This window comes from Mus caroli, unplaced genomic scaffold (genome assembly GCF_978045245.1).
Source record: "Mus caroli unplaced genomic scaffold, Mus_caroli_1 scaffold_13, whole genome shotgun sequence".
Classification (NCBI taxonomy): domain Eukaryota; kingdom Metazoa; phylum Chordata; class Mammalia; order Rodentia; family Muridae; genus Mus; species Mus caroli.
Window position 1 is genome coordinate 7,069,442 of NW_028227268.1, and position 19,413 is coordinate 7,088,854.

General features: G+C 46.6%; 2 protein-coding genes across 3 annotated transcripts; both read left to right on the forward strand.

Annotated features, from left to right (window-relative positions):
- Positions 1-859: 859 nt before the first annotated feature.
- LOC115032305 (CMRF-35-like molecule 4) lies at positions 860-7,479 on the forward strand. 2 transcript variants are annotated; one of them, XM_085829430.1, is made up of 5 exons: positions 860-1,197; positions 1,680-2,036; positions 4,482-4,602; positions 5,771-5,855; positions 6,819-7,479. In XM_085829430.1, the coding sequence occupies exons 1-5, from the start codon at positions 1,137-1,139 to the stop codon at positions 6,963-6,965; spliced, it is 771 nt and encodes a 256-aa protein (XP_085685556.1). In that variant the 5' UTR covers positions 860-1,136; the 3' UTR covers positions 6,966-7,479. The 2 variants fall into 2 exon arrangements, with proteins under 2 accessions (XP_085685556.1, XP_085685557.1); XM_085829431.1 differs by lacking the exon at positions 6,819-7,479 and having other exon boundaries at positions 5,771-6,085.
- A 3,990-nt stretch (positions 7,480-11,469) lies between these two features.
- LOC115029044 (CMRF35-like molecule 5) lies at positions 11,470-17,694 on the forward strand. The gene is made up of 4 exons (XM_021177397.2): positions 11,470-11,692; positions 13,853-14,194; positions 15,332-15,458; positions 17,538-17,694. The coding sequence occupies exons 1-4, from the start codon at positions 11,653-11,655 to the stop codon at positions 17,692-17,694; spliced, it is 666 nt and encodes a 221-aa protein (XP_021033056.1). The 5' UTR covers positions 11,470-11,652.
- Positions 17,695-19,413: the final 1,719 nt, after the last annotated feature.

Here is a 19,413-nt window from a genome sequence, read left to right on the forward strand (position 1 = left end):
GACTACCTCTTTTCCCTTCTTCTCCAACATGAAAGGGAAGTGGATGGCCAGCACTGGGAAACTGAGTCATCATAAAGGAGAGAGCTGAGGTCATTCTTCCATTCTGCCACACAACACCTACTCGAAATCATGCCCATGTCTAGATATGGGGCCCAGAGACACAAGAAGACAGAGCTGTCATGCATGGTGGCTCCCATCTAGGCCTGGCACTTAAGGGATGGGAGATTTCTCTGAGTTCAAGGTTAGCTTCAGCTAAATACTGCATTTGAGCCCAGGTTGGGCTGCAGTGTGAGATACTGTCTCAAGTAATCAGAGCTGTGGTTGCAGTGTAGTCTGCAGAGAGCTTGTCTGGCATGCGAAGAGCCCTCCCTGGGTTCAATCCTGAGCACAGCATGGATGGGCTGTGGTGACAAACACCTTAAACTCCTGGACTCAGGAGTTGGAGGTAGGAGGATCAGTTCAAGGTCCTCCTTGGCTACATAGAGGCCATCCTGGGCTAGAGATGCTGCCACAAACAAACAGCAAACCAAACAGAATAAGACTGAAGAAAAGAAAGCTGTGACCTATAGCTCTGTACCCTTTTGGAGGACACAGCACCCAGATAATCTCTCATTAAGGGATAGGGCCACAGCATGACCTTGACCAGTAGTGTAAACCCGGAAACAGTTCTAGGGACGCCATGGACAAATAGTGCCCTATAATCTGAATTTTAGAAGGAGATGGTTCCTCTGTGGTCACAGAGCTAGAGCAACAGAATGGCAGCTTTCCAATCCACTCAGGAAGTGGTGTGTCACAGAGGGTGAACAACCTGACCATAAATGGAAATGTTCCCCAGGGCTTTGGCAGGAGTAGCGAAGCCCTCGGGTAAGGGATAGGTGACAGATGGCACCCTCAATCCACAGCAGTGGTTGTCCCCACTTGTTCTGTGTGGTAGGAACCAAAGCCTCTAAGGCCTGGAGTATCAACAGAGCCCTTCCTGCTACTGTTCATCTGGAGCCTCATGTGAGAGCAAGGGACCAGGAAACAGACAACAGAAAGGAGAACTAGGCAAGAGGACATTCTACTGTCTAGAATGAGACAGATCCTTCTCCACTCTTGGCCCTGATGTGGGCACAGGTGACAGCGGAGCTGAAGAAATGATTCCCAGAGTAATAAGATTGTGGCTGCCTTCAGCTCTGCTCCTCTCTCAGGTCCCAGGTGAGCATGGGCAGATGTGTTGGGTGTAAGCTTTGAAAGGAGAACTCCTGCTATAAGTCTGACAGGGCATGTGAGGGGAGAGGGAGAGGGAGGGGGAGGGGGAGGGGGAGGGGGAGGGGGAGAGGCCAGCACAGGCAGAAGGGTCTAGAGAGAATCAGGAGGGTACGGCTGGGGTTGGGTGGGGCTCAGGACCATCAGCATCTGCTCCCCAGGTGCTGCCAGGTTTCTGTGTACAATACAGTAATACCTGAGGCAGATTCAGGAAAACTGGGAGGGTCACCTGTGACAGTCAGTGCCATAACCACATAATTTCTATTTATTTTATAATCTCTCTATGACCTCAGTCCTGACTCCTGCTCTGACAAAGCCTGTCTCCTTTCTCACTGTTTCCTTGAGACAAGAGGGTTTTTAAGAACTGACCAAAGGGAGGACTTACTCCCATCCAGCTGTCAGTGTGCAGAATTGAGGTTTGTGTTTTCCAGGCTGTGTCCCACTGCATGGCCCCAGCACCATGACAGGAAGTGTAGGTGAATCCCTGAGTGTGTCGTGTCAATATGAGGAGAAATTCAAGACTAAGGACAAATACTGGTGCAGAGTGTCACTGAAGGTACTGTGCAAAGATATTGTCAAGACCAGCAGCTCAGAAGAAGCTAGGAATGGCCGAGTGACCATCAGCGACCATCCAGACAACCTCACCTTCACAGTGACCTTGGAGAACCTCACCCTGGAGGATGCAGACACCTACATGTGTGCGGTGGAATTACCATTTTTGGATGCCCACTTGGGGGTCGATAAGTACTTCAAGATTGAGTTGTCTGTGGTTCCAAGTGAGGACCCAGGTAAGTCCCCAGAATGAGCATTATGGCACCAGGACAGCTGAAAGTGGCAGGAATTTCTGGAGGAGGAATCAGCTCAGAGCCTGGGACAACATTATGTATGATGAGGGGCAGATAGGGACAGAGTAACAGCCAGGGAGACATCCTGGAGTAACTGCTTCTTGTAAGGGGGAAGGTGCTGGTCTGTCAGGGGACATGGGACAGAGAGAGCAGAGTGTGGCCAGTGGACAGAGATCTGTATCCTGTGAGAGTGAACCATGGAAACCAGACAGAGTTCATGGGTGTTCTGGGGGCTGAGCAGAGGTCAGTAGGCGACAGATGGTGACAGTGGTTTCTTCAGAGGGAGCTTTCACTGGTGACATGCCAGCTTTGCAGTTAGCTGTCCCTGACAGCCTATGACTCCTCGAGGCTGAAGGGGAGCAGACCTGGAGTGTGGTTTCCCCTCAGGAGGGTTGGGGTGGCAGCTCTGTTGTGTGTGAAAATGATCAGCTGATTTAGGAGGATGCCCCACCCGATCCTTCCTTTGGTGTGAAATCAGCTCAACACCAACCCATCGGCTGCTGATCAGGGTGGTGTGTGCCTGAGATCTTAGCACTCAGGAGGTGGAGGCAGGAAGATCACAATTTCAGGACAGCCAGGGCTATAAACTCCGTATCATACCCTGTCTCAAAAAGTAAAAGAAAGAAAAGGAAGGAAGGAAGGAAGGAAGGAAGGAAGGAAGGAAGGAAGGAAGGAAGGAAGGAAGGAAGGAAAGAAGGAAGGGAGGAAGGAAGGGAGGAAGGAAGGGAAAAAGGAAGAAAGGGGGAGGGGAGGGAGAAAGGGAGAGAGAAAAAGAGGGAGGAAGGGAAGGAGGGAGGAAGAAAGGAAGGAAATGAAAAGGAGGAAAAAAGGGAAGGAGGAAAGTAGGAAGTGAGGGAAGGAGGGAGAGAGGAAGGAAGAGAAGGATGAAGAACAAAAAACAAACAAACAAACAAACAAACAAACAAACAAACAAACCAGAGTACACTCTCCCAGGTCTCTGACCTGACTCCATTCTCCATACACGAATGGTACTTCAGCTCATCATCTCCTCTCTCTCAAAGGTGGCTCTGACCTGGGACAGAGTGCACACTTAACCTTGGGTACCAGCTTCATCACTGGTTTTGGGACTTCTGAGAAAACTCCAGAGACACAATTTGGAGCCTAGGCAGTGCATGGGGCTTTTCAGTGCTCCGAGGAACCCACTCACCCCCTCCAAGCTCCTCTGTGTCCCCTTTCCCAGGGACCATTTACTGTTGGAAGAAACTCACAGAATCCCTCCAAGGTTCCCCTTCTGTGAACAGAGGGTCAAGCAGGATGGAAGATAGGCTTTCAGTGACTTACTCCCCAACGTTCTCCATGTCTGCAGTGTTTGCTCCCCAAATGGAGCCTCCTCTGTTCTTAGAAGCCAATCCAGTGCATCTCTTTAAGGGCTGGGTTGGTGAAGGGAGCTGAAGGAAGAGACAAAACCTCATTCTTAAGTCCAATTTCTTCTTCTTCTTCTTCTTCTTCTTCTTCTTCTTCTTCTTCTTCTTCTTCTTCTTCTTCTTCTTCTTCTTCTTCTTCTTCTTCTTCTTCTTCTTCTCCTCCTCCTCCTCCTCCTCCTCTTCCTCCTCCCTTTCCTCCTCCTTCTCCTCCCCCTCCTCTTCTTCCTCCTCCTCCTCCTTCTCCTCTTCCTCCTATTCTTCCTCCTCCTTCTCCTCCTCCTCTTCTTCCTGCTCCTTCTCCTCTTCTTCCACTTCCTTTTCTTCAACACCATCATTTGAGAGAGAATGTCGTGTAGCTCAGGTTAACCATCTCTCTGTGTAGTTAGGATTCACCTTGCATGCCTGATTTTCCTATCTCTGCCTCTCCAGCACTGGGATTGCATGCATTTATATGATCCCTGCAACCTCCTCTGTGGGTTCATACTGAATAGTGAGAACTACAATCCCACTGACGTCACTACTCTGCAGTAGAGGCCACTGTCCACAGGTCCTGCCACATTTGCCTGTCTAGAACTTTCTGTCTGCTCAATCCTCAGAGAAGATGTCCTAGTGGACTTTCCGGCTGACACTGGGAATGAGTGTGCCAGGCAGACATGCAGTCCCACTATCCTGTTTGTCCCCAGAGGGATGGCACACAAGGAGGCAAGAGATTTGGCTGAGGTTGGATAGGACCTGGCACTCACTAAGGTCTTGTTACAGACACCTACAATCTCCTCTCTAAGAAGGCTTCCATCATGTTTGCAAGTGCCACCACTCACCATGATATGGGCTAGGAAGAAAATCCATGACCAGGCCTTAGTGTGGCCATGTGGCTTATAGGCTGTCAGACAACTGTCCTCATGCCCCTAGGGACCTGAGTGAAGCAGAGTGATAGAGGCTTCAGTGGGTAGCAGACAATGTGGAGGTTGCAGAAACTGTCTTGTGTTTCTATCCTTTGTTCCAGTCACAGGTTCCAGCCTTGAGAGTGGTAGAGATATCCTGGAGTCCCCCACATCCTCAGTGGAGCACACTCAGCCCAGTGTGACCACAGATGACACAATTCCTGCTCCCTGCCCTCAGCCTCGGTGAGGAACCGACATCCCTGAGACCTTTGGATGGGGAGCAGGGGTCATAGTGAGAGAGCAGAGGCAGAAGGGTTTGTATCTTCTCCTGTATGCCCCTCCTGCATTTCCCAATCTCAGGCTGACCTGGGAGGGGCTTGTGAGTGCCAGTTGCTGATCTACAGATGGGGACACAACAATGACACTCAGATACAGACCCGTTGGGCTGGAGTTAGCTTACTGCCCAGGAGACGCTACCCAAACACATTCAGATCCTGGAGAAATGGCTCTGTGGAGATGGGTCTGCTGTTGAAGTGCATCTGAGGTTGAATCACATCACCTACACGAAAATTCAACATAGCATCCCCTACTTGAAATACCAGAGCTGCTGAGGTAGAGACAGGAGGATGCCTGTGACTCACTGACTAGCCAGCCTACTTGGTAAGCTGCAGGCTAGTGAGAGATTGTGTCACAAACAATATAGATGAGATAGATGGGCCAGGTGTGGTGGCTCACACCTTGAATCTCAGCACTTGGGAGGCAGAGTTAGACCAAGCTCTAGGAGTTTAGGACCATCCTGGTCTACATAGTGAGTCCCATTCTAGTCACATCTACATAGTGAGATCTATATCAGAACAAACAAAGTGGTGACTCTTGAGGAATGACCAAAGTTATCCACTGATCTCCACATTCATGCACATGCATGTGCACCTGCATACACACACATGAGCACACACACAATTAACTATGTAAAATAATTAAGCCACTGGGTGTGATGGCATAAGCCACCGAGTATTTTGGAGGCAAAGCCAGATGAATCTCTATGAGTTCAAGGCCCTGTTGGTTTGCATAATGAGTTCCAGGACAGCTAGGGCTACATAATATAAATAAATAAATAAATGCCACCCTGGAGAAAGTTGGAGAGGTCTAGTTAGAAGAGAATTGGGTGTGGGTTGGGGAGGCTGTTCCTACCTGATTAGAGGGCATAGGGGGAGAAGCCCGTGGGCTTAGTCAGGCCTTACAGGTTAAGGCTACCTCTTGGGCTCTATATTGATCACACTGGTCATTCAGGCAGTCCTTGTCCTTGCATATATCTCTGTGGACACAGACCTGGATACCGGACAGTCACATAGCACAGGGCATTATTGTTATCTTCTGGGAAGTGAGCTTATTGTGAATCTGTCCCTTACAGGTCTCTTCGGAGCAGCCTCTACTTCTGGGTCCTGGTGTCTCTGAAGTTGTTCCTGTTCCTGAGCATGCTTGGTGCTGTCCTCTGGGTAAATTTGCCTCAGAAGTGCTCTGGGGGAAGCAGCACTCAGCCCTGTTATGAGAACCAGTGAAGTCTGTTGACATCAAGGCCCTGTCCCTTGACACAGCTCCTCTGGTGGCTGAGGACAGCCAGTAAATACATATTTCTTGAGAATGCTCTGAGACTTTTAGAAGATTCTTTGTGGTGTGTCAAAAACACAAAAGAATTTACCAAATAAATACGTATATATTTAAATGACTTCAGTCTAGGTAGATGGCTCAACAGTTAAGAGTACCTGCTGCTCTTTTAGAGGTCCTGAGTTAGATTCCCAGTAACCACAAGGTGGCTCACAACCATCTGTAAAGAGCTCTGATGCCCTCTTCTGGCCCGCAGGTGTTCATTCAGCTGGAACAGCCATATACATAATTAGCTAGCTGATTTTTCTGACTTGGTCTTGTGCAGGTAACCACAGCTGCAGTGAGCTCATGATTGAGAGACAAGGCCACACACAGAACACAGCATTCAGGGCACTCTCCTCCTCTAACTCTGGCTCTGGAATTCTTTCTTCTCCCTCCCTGCCTTGGGGTGGGATGAGGGTGTTACATAGGGCCAAGTACTGGATGGTCACTTACACCACAGCAGAAGGAAGCATTTCCAACCGAGGGTAGTGCCAATTAAAGGTATAGAGGTGAATAATTGAGAAGGCAATTTGAGAGCTTGTCCAGTAAATATGTACACATTCCATGAGAAATACTCATGACACTGTGCCCTCCATATTCAGTCATAGAAGGTGGGCTATACTGATCTCCCTGTCTGAGGGCAAATCCCTGCTTCCCAGCCACCTTGGTGACAACCTGAACCTAGCATTTCATACCCACTAAGCTTAAGTGTTTGCCACATGCATGCTCATGGGCTGGCCAAGGGTGTATTGCTTAGCTTTCCTGTGTCTGATTGTTATATAAACAGAGTTATACTTTTTTTTCTTACATAGGGTCTTCCTGTGGAAGCCTGGTCCAGAATTCACTTTATAGACCAGATTGGATTTGAACTCATAGAAATTCACCTCCACCACCACACCAGCACCAGTGTTACTTTTTTCCAACACTGTTCTGGAGTAACCTCAAAGCCTGGCACATAGATCAAGCATTCTGCCACAGAGATGCACCCCACTGTACCCTCCTATCTGCCTGCCTTCCAGTCTGCGTGTTTCTTTCTTTTCTCTCTTCCTTCCTTCCTTCCTTTTTTCCTTCCTTCCCTCCTTCCCTCCTTTCTTCCTTTTTCTTTGGTTAACAGAGTCTCTTACTATATAGCCCAGGCTAGTTTCCAACCCCAATCCTCCTACCTCTGCCTCCCTGGTTCTGGGATTATAGGCATGTTCTACCATGCCCAGTAACATGCTTCATTTCTAAGCCTCATGACTTCATCATATAACATTGTGTCTCTGAGATTCACCCAACTGATATGTTGACGTTCTAACCTGCATCCTGCTGTGCTGCCCTCTGGTTGGCTATGTAAGTGCCCTGGGACATCGGTTTTTTTTTTTTTCTTCTTCTTCTGTGGTTAAACACTTTAGAGCCTCTTTTCCCTTCTCTTCTCCCTCCGTCCCTCTTTCTCCTCTTCCACCCTCTCCCACCCTGCTTTAGTTATAAAATAAAACACAGGCTGGGATTACACATATCACCATGGACTGCTTTTTATGTGAGTTCAGCTGATCTGTCTCAGAACTTCAAGCTTGTACAGCAAGCCCTCTTGACTGAACTACTTCCACTGCCTTATTTATATATAATCAGATAGATACAAATAGTTATAGCCATAGATACAGATAGAGATAGACATATAGATAGAGACATACAGCAGGAGATGTATCTTTTGATAAATGGCTTTTAATTGTACTGTAGCAAATTAGTCAATATTTCTCCTGTGACTTATGCCTTTGGCTTTCAATTAAGACATTTGGCTTTCAATTATACCAAGACAAGCACATGATCACAATCCCAGCATACGAGAGGTAGAGGCAGGAGAATCTGGAGTTTCATCCTCAGCTACATAGTAAATTCCAGGTCATCTTAGACTACATACAACTCTACCTCAAGTATCAGGTAGGAGCTGGAGAGCAGGCTTAGCAGTTACAAGCTGCTCATCCAGGTTTGCACCACACAGCAGCTCACAGTGGTCTCTGACTCCATTCTAGGGAATCGAACTTCCTCCTCTGCTCTGTCTGAGCACTGCCAGGTGCAATCACATGCATGGAGACACAAACACTCAGGCACAGGAATATAAAAAATCTTCAAGTAACCACAAACAACCTATGAAGATGAATAATAATAACAAAAGAGTAGGAGGTTTCACCGTAAAAATTAAATTGTTTTCCTGTATTGTAAACATTTGTATGTTTAACTCCTTACATTTCATTTTTTTATCATTATTGAATATAGTTGTGTGTGTGTGCTTGCATGCTACAGTCCATCCAGACCTTCCTGGAATCCATTCTCTCCTTCCACCTACATGTGAGTTCTGAGCACTGAATTCAGGTCACCAGGCTTATGCAGCATCGTCACCCACTGAGCCAGTGTGGTTCACACTGGTTCACTGCGGTCTTCTAGCTAGAGATGTACTCTCAGGTCTTGGTGCACATCTCTCTTCTCTGCTATCAGTAAGTGTCCATCATCACTGGCCAGGTCCTCTGCTGCTCACATCTTAGGATGAGCCAATCAAGTTCCTAAAAGGAAAATCAAATATGGGCTGGAGAGAGGATGGTTCAATGGAGAGCAGTGGCTGATCAGGCAGAGCTGCTGAGTTCAGATCTCAGCACCCACCCCAGGTGTCTCACAACCCAGGTCAAGAGATCAGCGCCCCTTCATCCTCTGTAAGTACTGCATTTATATGGTGCACAGACAGACAGACAATACACTCACACATGAAGAATAAAATTAAACTTTTAATAAAAGAAAGAGAAGTTCTCTGAAAAGTGCACGCTGGGGCTTTGAGTTGAGCAAATGTGTCAGTCGGGGTTTCTGTGGCTGTGAGGAGACACCACGACCAAAAGCAGCTCTGGGAGGAAAAGGTTTACTTGGTTGTTCCATCCACATCTCAGGTCAGCATCCAAAGCAGTCAATACTGGAAGTCAGACAGGGCAGGGACCTGGGGACTGGATCTGATGCAGAGGCCATGGAGGGCTGTCGCTTACTCTCCTTCTCATTGCTTGATTAGGCTGTTTTCTTACAAAACCCAGGAACACCAGCTCAGAAATGAAATGTGCTGGTCCCTCCCCCAAAAATCACTAACTAAGAAAGCACCTTTTGTATTTCTATCTGATTTGGTTGTTTGTTTGTTGTAGGTTATTTTTTTAAGAGTCTCTCTAATGTAGTCCTGGTAGCTGTCCTAGAACTCACCAAGATCCACCTGACTCTGCCTCCTTAGTGCTGACATCAAAGGTCTGTACCACTCTGCTGCATGGAGGTGTTACTCAACTGAGGTTTCCTTCCCTCGGATGACTCTAGCTTTGGCCAAGTGGGCATAAAACCCAGGCAGCAGAGAGCATCAAATGTATTCTTAGGATAATGTTTGAGTTAGGGTTTTACTGCTGTGAACAGACACCATAGCCAAGGAAACTCTTACAAGGACAACATTTCATTCGGGCTGGCCTACAGGTTGAGAGGTTCAGTCCATTACCATCAATGGCAGCATCCAGGCAGGCATGGTACAGGAGGAGCTGAGGCTTCTACATTTTCATCTGAAGGCTGCTAGCAGAATACTGGCTTCTAGGGAGCTAAAATGAGTGTCATGTTTCCCACACCCACAGTGACACACCTAATCCAACAGGGCCACACCTTCTTATAGTGCACTATCTGGTCCAAGCTTATACAAACCATCACAGATAACTTCCTTATCTATGAACATGAACTATAACCCCAATTATTTGGAAACTGTGAAAATATCTTGTAAGGTTTGGAGAGATGGGTCAGATTTGCTTTGAAGCCTGGTCTCCTGAGGTCAGTGTCCAGGACTTACGGTGGAAGCAGAGGACCAACTCCCAGAAGTTGTCCTCCGACTCCCATGTGCAATCTGTACTGCACCCCACACTCACAAACACATCACACAGCATACATGGTCCCAAGAAATAAAACTTAAAGCAAACAATAAAATGTTCCTTAATAAATTATTTCCTCTTTAGAACCTGTTCGTGTGTTTCTTAAGTTAGATTTTAAATGAATTATATTTTTATTTTGAGATCTTTAAAAGATTTGTTTTATGATAATTGTGTGTGTGTGTTGCTGTGACACAGAAACACATGCACGTGTGAGTGAAGTGCCCCTGGATAACGGAATAGGGTGATGGATCTCCCAGAGCTGAAGTCACAGGTGGTTGTGAACCATCACTCGTGGGTTTGGAACCACACTTGGGTCCTCTGATAGAGCAGTATGCACTCTGTCACTGAGTTGTCTCTCCAGTCCCTGACTTTATTGTTAATTATCTATATGTGTGTATAACTGTGTGTGTGTATACGCACGTGGATGCAGTTGTCTGTGAAGGTTAGAGCATAAGCCACCTCTCTAACTCTTTATATTTATTTAATTATGTGTTTATAGCTTAATATAGAATAAATACATCTGGAGGTGTGGCTCAATGGTAGCATGCTTGTCTACAGTGCATTAAGCCCTGGTTTTGATCTCAGACCACACAAAAGGAAAATATTCTTAAATGATATTTTGTGTTGGTGGCTGAAGTAGTGTGTGTGTGTATGATACATTCATGTGTGTGTAGATTCTCCTGTGTGCACATGTGTGCCTTATGAATGTGTGTGTATGTGTATGCATGTGTATGTGTTTGTAAAATTCCTCCCAAAAAATTTGATACCAGAGATATATGTACCTATATCTACATATCTACACTTGCAATTGGTCCTCTGGATTTAAACCGACTGCAGATTCCCACAATATGGGAGGCTTACACTGGAGGAAGAGAGCTTGAAGTCAGCTTGGGCTGCACAGCAAAACTCTGTCTTAAAGAAACAGAATCAGGGCTTGTGGATTCAGGTCAGTGGGTAGAGTGCTTGCCCAGCATTCGTGAAACCTTGGTTTCAGGCTTCAGAGTCTCATAAAACAGAGTATGCTGGGGAATGTCTGTAACGCTAGCACTTTGATGTTGGAAAAAGGAAAATGAGAAGCTCAAGGCCAGCTTGGGCTCCATGAGACTTTGCTTAAAACCCACACTCTCCCTCCTTCACTGAGCCAATGCCTGTGGCCCTAGTAGCCATTGTGGCAGGTGCCCCTGGCCACAGAAATCCCTGCTATGAAGTCCATAGCTAGATAAATTCCTGCTGCCCCAGGCTGAACCTTCAGTAATGCCCTCTGCTACCCAGGGCTTAGCCTAGGCTACTGCCATGGGCTTAGCCTGGGCTGCCTTGTACACTCTTGCTACTACAGCCACCATGCCTTTGGTTGCTCTCCTCTCCCATGATCCCCTGCAGCTCAGTTACTTCCTAGGTGAGGGCTTTGCTGTATCGCATCCTTTGTGGCTGTCTCTGCCGACCTGTGTGTCTGCATCTCCTCCTGATTCACATCTGTCTTTCAAGTTCATGTGTCCCATTGCATCTACTCATTAGAGGAGGTTCCCTGTTCACCTGGCTGTCCCTCTTTTGTGGTGACTTGGCCTTCTCAAAGACTGACATCATCTTCTTCCTGTATGCAAAATTGAGAAATTTTGTCAAGGAAGTTACTGAGAGAAGTGAACGAGAGAGACCTAAAGGAAACTCAAGCTGAGCTGCAAGTCCTCACAGGGTGCTGTCGTCTGTCACCACCAAGGACAGGAGAGGAGACAAGACCATGTGGCAGTTCCCTGCTCTGCTCTTCCTCTTCCTCCCAGGTAAGTAGCAGGGGCTTTAGACTCTTCCATGTCAGTGGTGAGGGCGACAGAGACGGTCTGCTCTGGGTTAGAGAAACCTGGCTGATCCATTCACCAGCTGCTTACCCCCAAAAGAAAAGGCAAGTTTTTTGGCATCTTGTGGATTCTATGTGTACTGCAGAAAAACGAATTTCAAAATAAAAAATAAAAATAAAAGCCAAAAACAAACCTTTCAACCCTAGCTGCTCCACAAAAGCCGATGAGTGAGTGGATGAACTAATTCTTTCAAAATGTATTTTGGGGTTCATGTTTGGCACATGCAGCCTAGGATGCCCCTGTACTTGTGATCCTCCAGACTCCACCCTCTGAGTGCTGGGATTTCTATCATGCAGCTCCATTGCCCGTTCCATTGTGAGCTTTAGTTGACACAGTAATTAATTCTTACAGGGGCTGGGTGTGGTGGTGATCGCCTTTAATGCCAGCACTCAGACAGCAGAGGTGGGTGGACCTCTGTTGGTTCAAGGCCAGCCTGGCCCACATTTTGAGAAGACCTGATGGAGTACAGTGTGGCTTTTTCACAAGTTATACAGGATGTAATGATCAGATCAGGGTAGCTGGGCTTTCATCAGTCATTTGTCATTTCTTTGTAATCTTGTGTATGAGGTATTTTGTAATATTCTGTTGTCAGACATATCTTCATCTCTCTCAACAACACTGAAAGTTGTCATTCTCATCAAGTAACAGACACCCCTGTGTCCTACAAACTCTAACTCTAATAGCAAGTAGTCTCCTGTCTTCCCTAATACCCTTCCCAGGCTGATAACCTCTTTTCTATTTTCTACTCCTTTGAGGTTAAGTTTTGTTCTTTTGAGAAAAAAAAATGTGTCTCTGTGATATATGTATGTGAAAATGTTTGTGTGTATGTCTCTGTGTGTGTGTACACACATATGCATGTTCTCTCAGGTACACACATACATGTGGAGATTGCCATTGGGTCCCTTTCTCTATCACTCTCCACCTTGTTTGTTCAGACATGGTCTCCCACTGGTCCTGAGCTTATAGATTCAGCCCATCTGGCCTGTGATCTCCAGGATCCCCCTGTCTTTGGGGTTACAGACACTCCTACCTCACCTGGCTTTCTACCGGGCAGACCCATAGTCTGAAAAGATTCCCACACTGCAGGCTGTCTCTCCATGCTGTCGGTTGTGTCCTTTAAGTTTAAAACAATTACATTCAGCAATTTTTTGTTTTCTTACTTGTGGCATTAGGAAATGTTTTGTTGTTGAAGCCAATACCCTGAAGAACTTTCTTTATACTTTTTCTTCCTCCCTCCCTCCCTCCCTCCCTCCCTCCCTCCCTCCCTCCCTCCCTCCCTCCCTCCCTCCCTCCCTCCCTCCCTCCTTCCTCCCTTCCTTCTTCTTTCCTTCCATTATGTCTTTCCTAAGAGTTAATAGCTGTATCTAGACACACCAGAAGAGGGCATCAGATCCCCTTACAGATGGTTGAGAGTCACCATGTGGGTGCTGGGAAGTGAATTCAGGACCTCTGGAAGAGCAGCCTGTGGTTCTAACCACTTAGCCATCTCTCCAAAGACTGCTTTATTATTAAGCAGGTATTTGGTATTTGTTGCTTGTGCATGCTGTGTAAGAAACTCACCAACACTGCTGCATCCTCAGACCTTTCCAGGAGCTCTGGGACTCAGATTCCATGGATCTGAAGGACAGCACAGGGTCTGCATGCTGTGGGCTCTGCACCACACGGAGGTCAGATTCCTTGGTGTCATTTTGGTCAGCCTCCAAGACATCCATCCCAGAGACTGCTGGAATGACTGATAGTGGTTTCTGTGTGGCCATAGGATGTGGCTTCTACAAATGAACCTCCTTGTGGCATTGGGTATGGAAATGAAGCTGTTAGTGGACATGGTCTTCTGAAACTTCCTCTGTTCCAGGCAAATTGGTCATTGTCACCGTTGAATATTATGTGAGCTATAACTGGGTTCTTCAGCCCTTTTGTCTTTGTCTGTTTTTCCTTTTGTTACTTTTATTTTCTTTTGAGGCTTCAACCAATAGGATAAAAATGCTGATCTGCCTTGGGAAAAGGGAAGCCTTTCGATGGTTGTTATTCAGCTCATGAACTCTACTTGGCACAGTAGGAGATCAGTGGTCTGTTTGTGTCTTCCAGGCTGCTGCACTGCTCAGGATTCAGTCACAGGTCCAGTGGAGGTGAGCGGTCAGGAGCAGGGCTCCGTGACAGTGCAGTGCAGATATGACTCAGGCTGGAAGTATTACAAGAAGTACTGGTGCCAAGGAGCTCATCAGAAATCATGTGAGATTCTCGTTGAAACCGATAAATCAGAGCAGCTGGTGAAGAAGAACCGTGTGTCCATCAGGGACGACCAGACAGACTTCATCTTCACAGTGACCATGGAGGATCTGAGGATGATCGATGCTGGCATTTACTGGTGTGGAATTACGAAAGTTGGACAAGATCTCTTCTTTAGAGTTAATGTGAACATTGACCCAGGTAAGAAAAAAAATTCCAGAAAATCCTGGTTGGGGTTCTGTGGGATCAGCAACCCTTGTAAAAAAAAAAAAAAAAAAAAAAAAAAAAAAAAAAAAAAAAAAAAAAAAAAAAAAAAAAAACAAAACCTCTTACTAGAAAAGATAAACTGAGTCTCATCTACTTGTTCTGTTTTTTCCAAGAAAGAGAGTGAGGTGGGGAACCCTTGTCTCCTTGTATGCCTGTCTTAGATAGTCTCATTCCTACAGATCTGGGAATTGAACTCAGAATCTCACCTGTGCTAGCCAAGCACTTTGCCACTGAGCTAAACTCTCTTCCTGAGACACCTCTGCCCCCTTTAACATAACATAAAGGAAGCTGCAGAACCTTTCATTCTTGGCAAGATTGAGTAACAAGGATGAGGTTTACGTCTTGTTATAAACAACTACAACAAAGAAAACAGACAAAATGGAGCTGGAGAGACGGCTCAGAGATCAAGAGCTCTGGTTGCTCTTCCAGAAGACTGGATTTCCTTCTCAGCATCTACATGGTAGCTTGCAGTCATCTGTAATTCAGTTTCAATGGATCTGACAGCCTCTTCCGGCCTTCATGGGCACTGCAAGTGCATGGTGCACACAGATACAAGAGAACACCCACACACATATACAAAAAAAAAGTTTTTCTAAAAATTAAAATAAACAAAATATGCAAAACTGAAGTGTTTCTGCATATGGTGCACCAGGCAGTAATGACTATGCTCTGAAGGACGTGAGTTTTAAAGAGAAGCTGTTTCTTTTCTCCATAAAATCATCTTTCCTTAGAGAAGAATGAAAGTGTTAGGCCTGGTGGTGCATGACTTTAATCCCAGCACTAGGGAGGCAGAGGTAGACAGATCTCTGAGTTTGAGGCCAGTCTGTTCTACAGAGTGGGTAGTAAACGATTTGGGGTTACACAGAGAAACCCTGTCTCCAAAAACAAACAAACAAACAAACAAGTAACAAGCATACAAATAAATGATAAACAAACAAACAAACAAAGTCAGTAAGTCCCAGATGGTGGCTGGAAATTGAGCCCCTGAACTCATAGTGGAAAGAACTTAACACCATTTGCAGAGCTGGACTATCCGCAGGAGGACTAAACCATGATCTCTTCTATCTCCAGCCCCAAAAAGTTCAGTTATGACCACCATAGCCACAGTTCTGAAATCCATACAACCAACCACTGAGAACACTGGCAAGGAACAAGTGACTCAGAGCAAACAAGTGACTCAGAGCAGGCCCCACACCAGGTAAGCAGAGCTGCACCCTGGCAGCTCCTTCCCACTGGACTGACCCTGTGGTCTCTCCCCAGGGGGGGCCTCCTGATAGAACATAAATGCCAAGGAATCCTGGGATTCAGGAAAACCAATTATTTCTTGACAAGTCTGTTCCAAGCGTTATTTAACATGGCTATATTCTTTTATCTGAATACCAAATTAGCCTGTCCATATGGTAATTTCATTTGCTAACCTCAGTACCTATCCTGTAGGAACACTAGGGCTGGCAGATTCTCATGAAAGCCTGAGGTGTGCTCCCCAGTAGTTTCATCTTTTAGTACAACAAGGCTCCCCTTCTAAGCCTCAGCTGCAGGAAGGTAACATCTTCACCTGAGTGACAGGACAGACTGAACAGCTATGTGTCTCCCCTGTGTGTCCCCCAGTGGGCAGGACAGAGGGCCACCGTTGGGTCTCCACTGAGATGGAAGAGATCCCTCTCCCATCAGCTTCAGGTTTCAGCCTATAATTAAATCTCCTTGTCCCTATCCATCTCTGCCAAGAGACAATGTGGGGTGGGGGTGGGGTCTCCACAGTGCAGAGGAGTAGGAAATTGGAGACTGTGGTGTGCCTGGATGATCCTTGTCACTCTTGAAGGTTCCAGAGGATTTCCCAGCAGTATAGAGCTGCCTTTGCCTAATTTTATTACAGTCTGTTGGGGTCAAGTCTCCAGGTCAAGGACACAGATAAACCACAAGCTAACTAAGGCATAGGCCACTTCTCTATTTCTCCCTCACAATTGTCCCTCAGATCTCATCCAGTCCCCTGTCCTTTCTACTATGTTCTTTATGCTCCATGAACACTCACTAAGACAAACTCTTGCGCGTGCCCAACTGGCCAGCAAGAATGACGCTGCAACAGGATCCTTCTGCACACGTTTATTGGGAGAGCTTGATTGCAGAGGCGAAGTGATCCCAAGCCCAGAACTGGTGCTGCTTATATAGGCCTAGGAGAGACGTGTCTCACACCCGGATTGGTTGTGCTTGCGTTATGCTTTTTACCTCATTTGCATGCCTACATCTGATTGGTTAACTTCTCTCTCATCTGATTGGTTGACTTCTCTCTCATCTGATTGGTTAATTTTGGTTAATTCTCCAAACCTCATCTTGGCAAAAGAACTTTACTGCCTATGTATGTGTGGTGGCCAGCTGAAGCCAGCGCCACCCTGCAATGGCACATGTGGCTTCCCACAACAAACATGTGTCAAAGCCTCACACCTCATAGGCTCTGTCAAGAATTCTTTTTAATAATTTTCTCTTTCTGCTAGGAAATTGTTTTTATTGTTTGTTTTGCAAGTAGATGGAAAGTGAGTTATCAAGTGAGACAGGGTTTCAGGTTCCAGAAATGTAGAGTCCAAGAGAGTGAGAAGCATGGAGAGAGCTCAGTCCTTGGAACCATTCTGGGACACTGGATGGTCTGCCAGGTAACACCACTTGTGTCTCCAGGAACAAGTTGGGCTAGCTTGTGACTCACAGAGTATCGGCAGTTGTAGAGGATTCCTTCCTATGAGGTGAGGATGGCCTCTTGTTTTACCAAAGGAGAAGCCAAGAATAGCCTAAGGAGGGAGAGGGAGACCTGGGCAGGGAATAGAGCATGGTAGAGAGGTGGAGAATGGTGCTTAATACTGTCAGGTCCTCATGGTGCCTCAGGGTAAACAAAGGAACACAAAGAGCTGCAACAGCAGTGTCAATCCACTGACAGAGTACAGTAGCTATCACCCATTTCTAGATCGAGTGAGCCTCAAGTCCCCTAACACAGGGGCTCTGATGAGGTAGGTGGGGTCATTCTGGTGAAGAACATAGCAGAGGCCAAGGTCAAAGGCCAGGAAGCTGTGAATCCTTCAGCCTGGTAGAGTGATATCAGGTAAAGCTTTCCAGGGCTAGAGAGCTTATCCTGCAGGCAGCATGACCAGTCATGCACTTGCAGGGAGGCAGACCTAGTAGCATCTCAGGCTTGACTTTATCTGGCCCTTGAAGGCAAGGATATGGGCAACAGGAAGGCTGAGCCCTCTATACCATGTGGTTGCTTACTCCCTGCCTCCTTTGTTTCCTGCAGGTCCCTGCTGAGCAGCATCTACTTCCTGCTGATGGTCTTTGTGGAGTTACCCCTGCTCCTGAGCATGCTCAGTGCTGTCCTCTGGGTCACCAGGCCTCAGAGATGCTTTGGGAGAGGTGAGAATGACCTGGTGAAGACCCATAGTCCTGTTGCCTAGGATAGAGAGAAACACTTCCCAGGAGATGGAAAATAATCTCTGTCTCTCTGTTGTCTCTGTCTCTTTCGTGTGTGTGTGTGTGTGTGTGTGTGTGTGTGTGTGTGTGTATGCACCTTGCCGAGGGCAGATGTGTATGTGGGAGACATCTACTGGAATCATTCCCTTAGTATCTGAGACAGGGTTTCTAATTGACCTGCACCTTTGTCTGGTAGGTCAGACAGCTGGCCAGGGAACTCCAGGGATCTCCCTGCCTCTACCCTCCATCCTGCGATTGCAAGCATACACAACTGCCCTAGCTTAAAAACAAACAAACAAACAAACAAACAAACAAACACCTTAGGTTGTAGGAATTGAACTCATGTCCTTATACCTGCAAGGAAGGTAGGCAATTTACCTGCCGATCCATCTCCCCAGTCTGGAGAAGACTCAATCTAGTAAAGAACAACTCATCAGCAATACCATGGCTCTGATGTGCTGCACAACCAGACTCAGACTAATCCCACTCCTATAGCAGTGACAGCTGAGTTCTGGAACCCATTCACGGCCCCCTCTCTCAGAACATCCCGCAATACCTATCTGGGGCTATCTTCCACTGATAACTTCCAAAGAAGAAAATACAAGAAAACATCACATTTCTTCTTAGTGTCCCAGTTCCTTAGAGGACACATGCCAATCAATATAACCACCAGCCTGTTGATTGACCAAATATCTAGGTAATGTGGCCTCACCAAATAGCATAAAGTTTGCCACTGTCACACTGGATATCTGTCCCTTATGGGCAGGACACATCCTGCTTTCTTTTTTGTCAACACAGCCCAGTGACTAAGCCCATTGCAAACCCAGATGGAGTGGTTGACCTAACACCTGCTCAGGTCACCAAGTAGTAGATAAGTCTTGGTCCCTGAAATCTAGATTGCTCAGTGAGACTAAATATGGAAGTGAACTGCAGGAAGCAACTGGTCTCTCAGGAGTCACGAACCCACATCACCCCACAACCCTTCCAGGAATGGTCTCTGGACTGGGCCCTTCCAATCTCTCCCTTTTACTCAGACAAATCTATTGAATGTCTAAGTAGTTATCACTCTCCACATACATGCTCCAAAATAAAACAGACCCAATTAAAGTCCATAGAGAAAGCCAATGGGCTCAAAGGTAAATGCTCAGGGCAAATGAGTAGTCTCAGCCCGCCAGCCTCAGACATCCTGAGTTCTGCACCACGACAAAGTCTTCTCCTTGAGTGGGCCTCTGACACCCACAGCCAAATTCACACCTAACATGGGTGTTCTCCCACTTTGTGTGATAAGACTCCCCAGGTTAGCATCTTCTCCTTGATGACATGTGTTGGACTCTAGTGAACCTGTGTCTTGTTAACAGGATGGTTGCCATTTGCTTCAGGGGTATACCTGCCTGTCAGTTGTCTACATTCCCACTCATGCTCAGACGAACAATCATGGTTAAACTCTGTGGGACATACACGCCCACAACATATAATCATGAGTCGGGCTCATTAGAGCCTGTAGGTTAGGCAGTGGTAGCACATGCCTTTAATCCCAATACTCAGGAGGCAGAGGCAAGTGGATTTCTGAGTTCTAGGTCAGCCTGCGTTATAGAGTGAGTTCTGGGACTACAAAGAGAAATCCAGAAAAACAAACAAGGCTACACAGAGAAACAATGTCTTGGGTTAAAAAAGAAAAAGAAAAGAAGGAAGTAAAAAGAAGC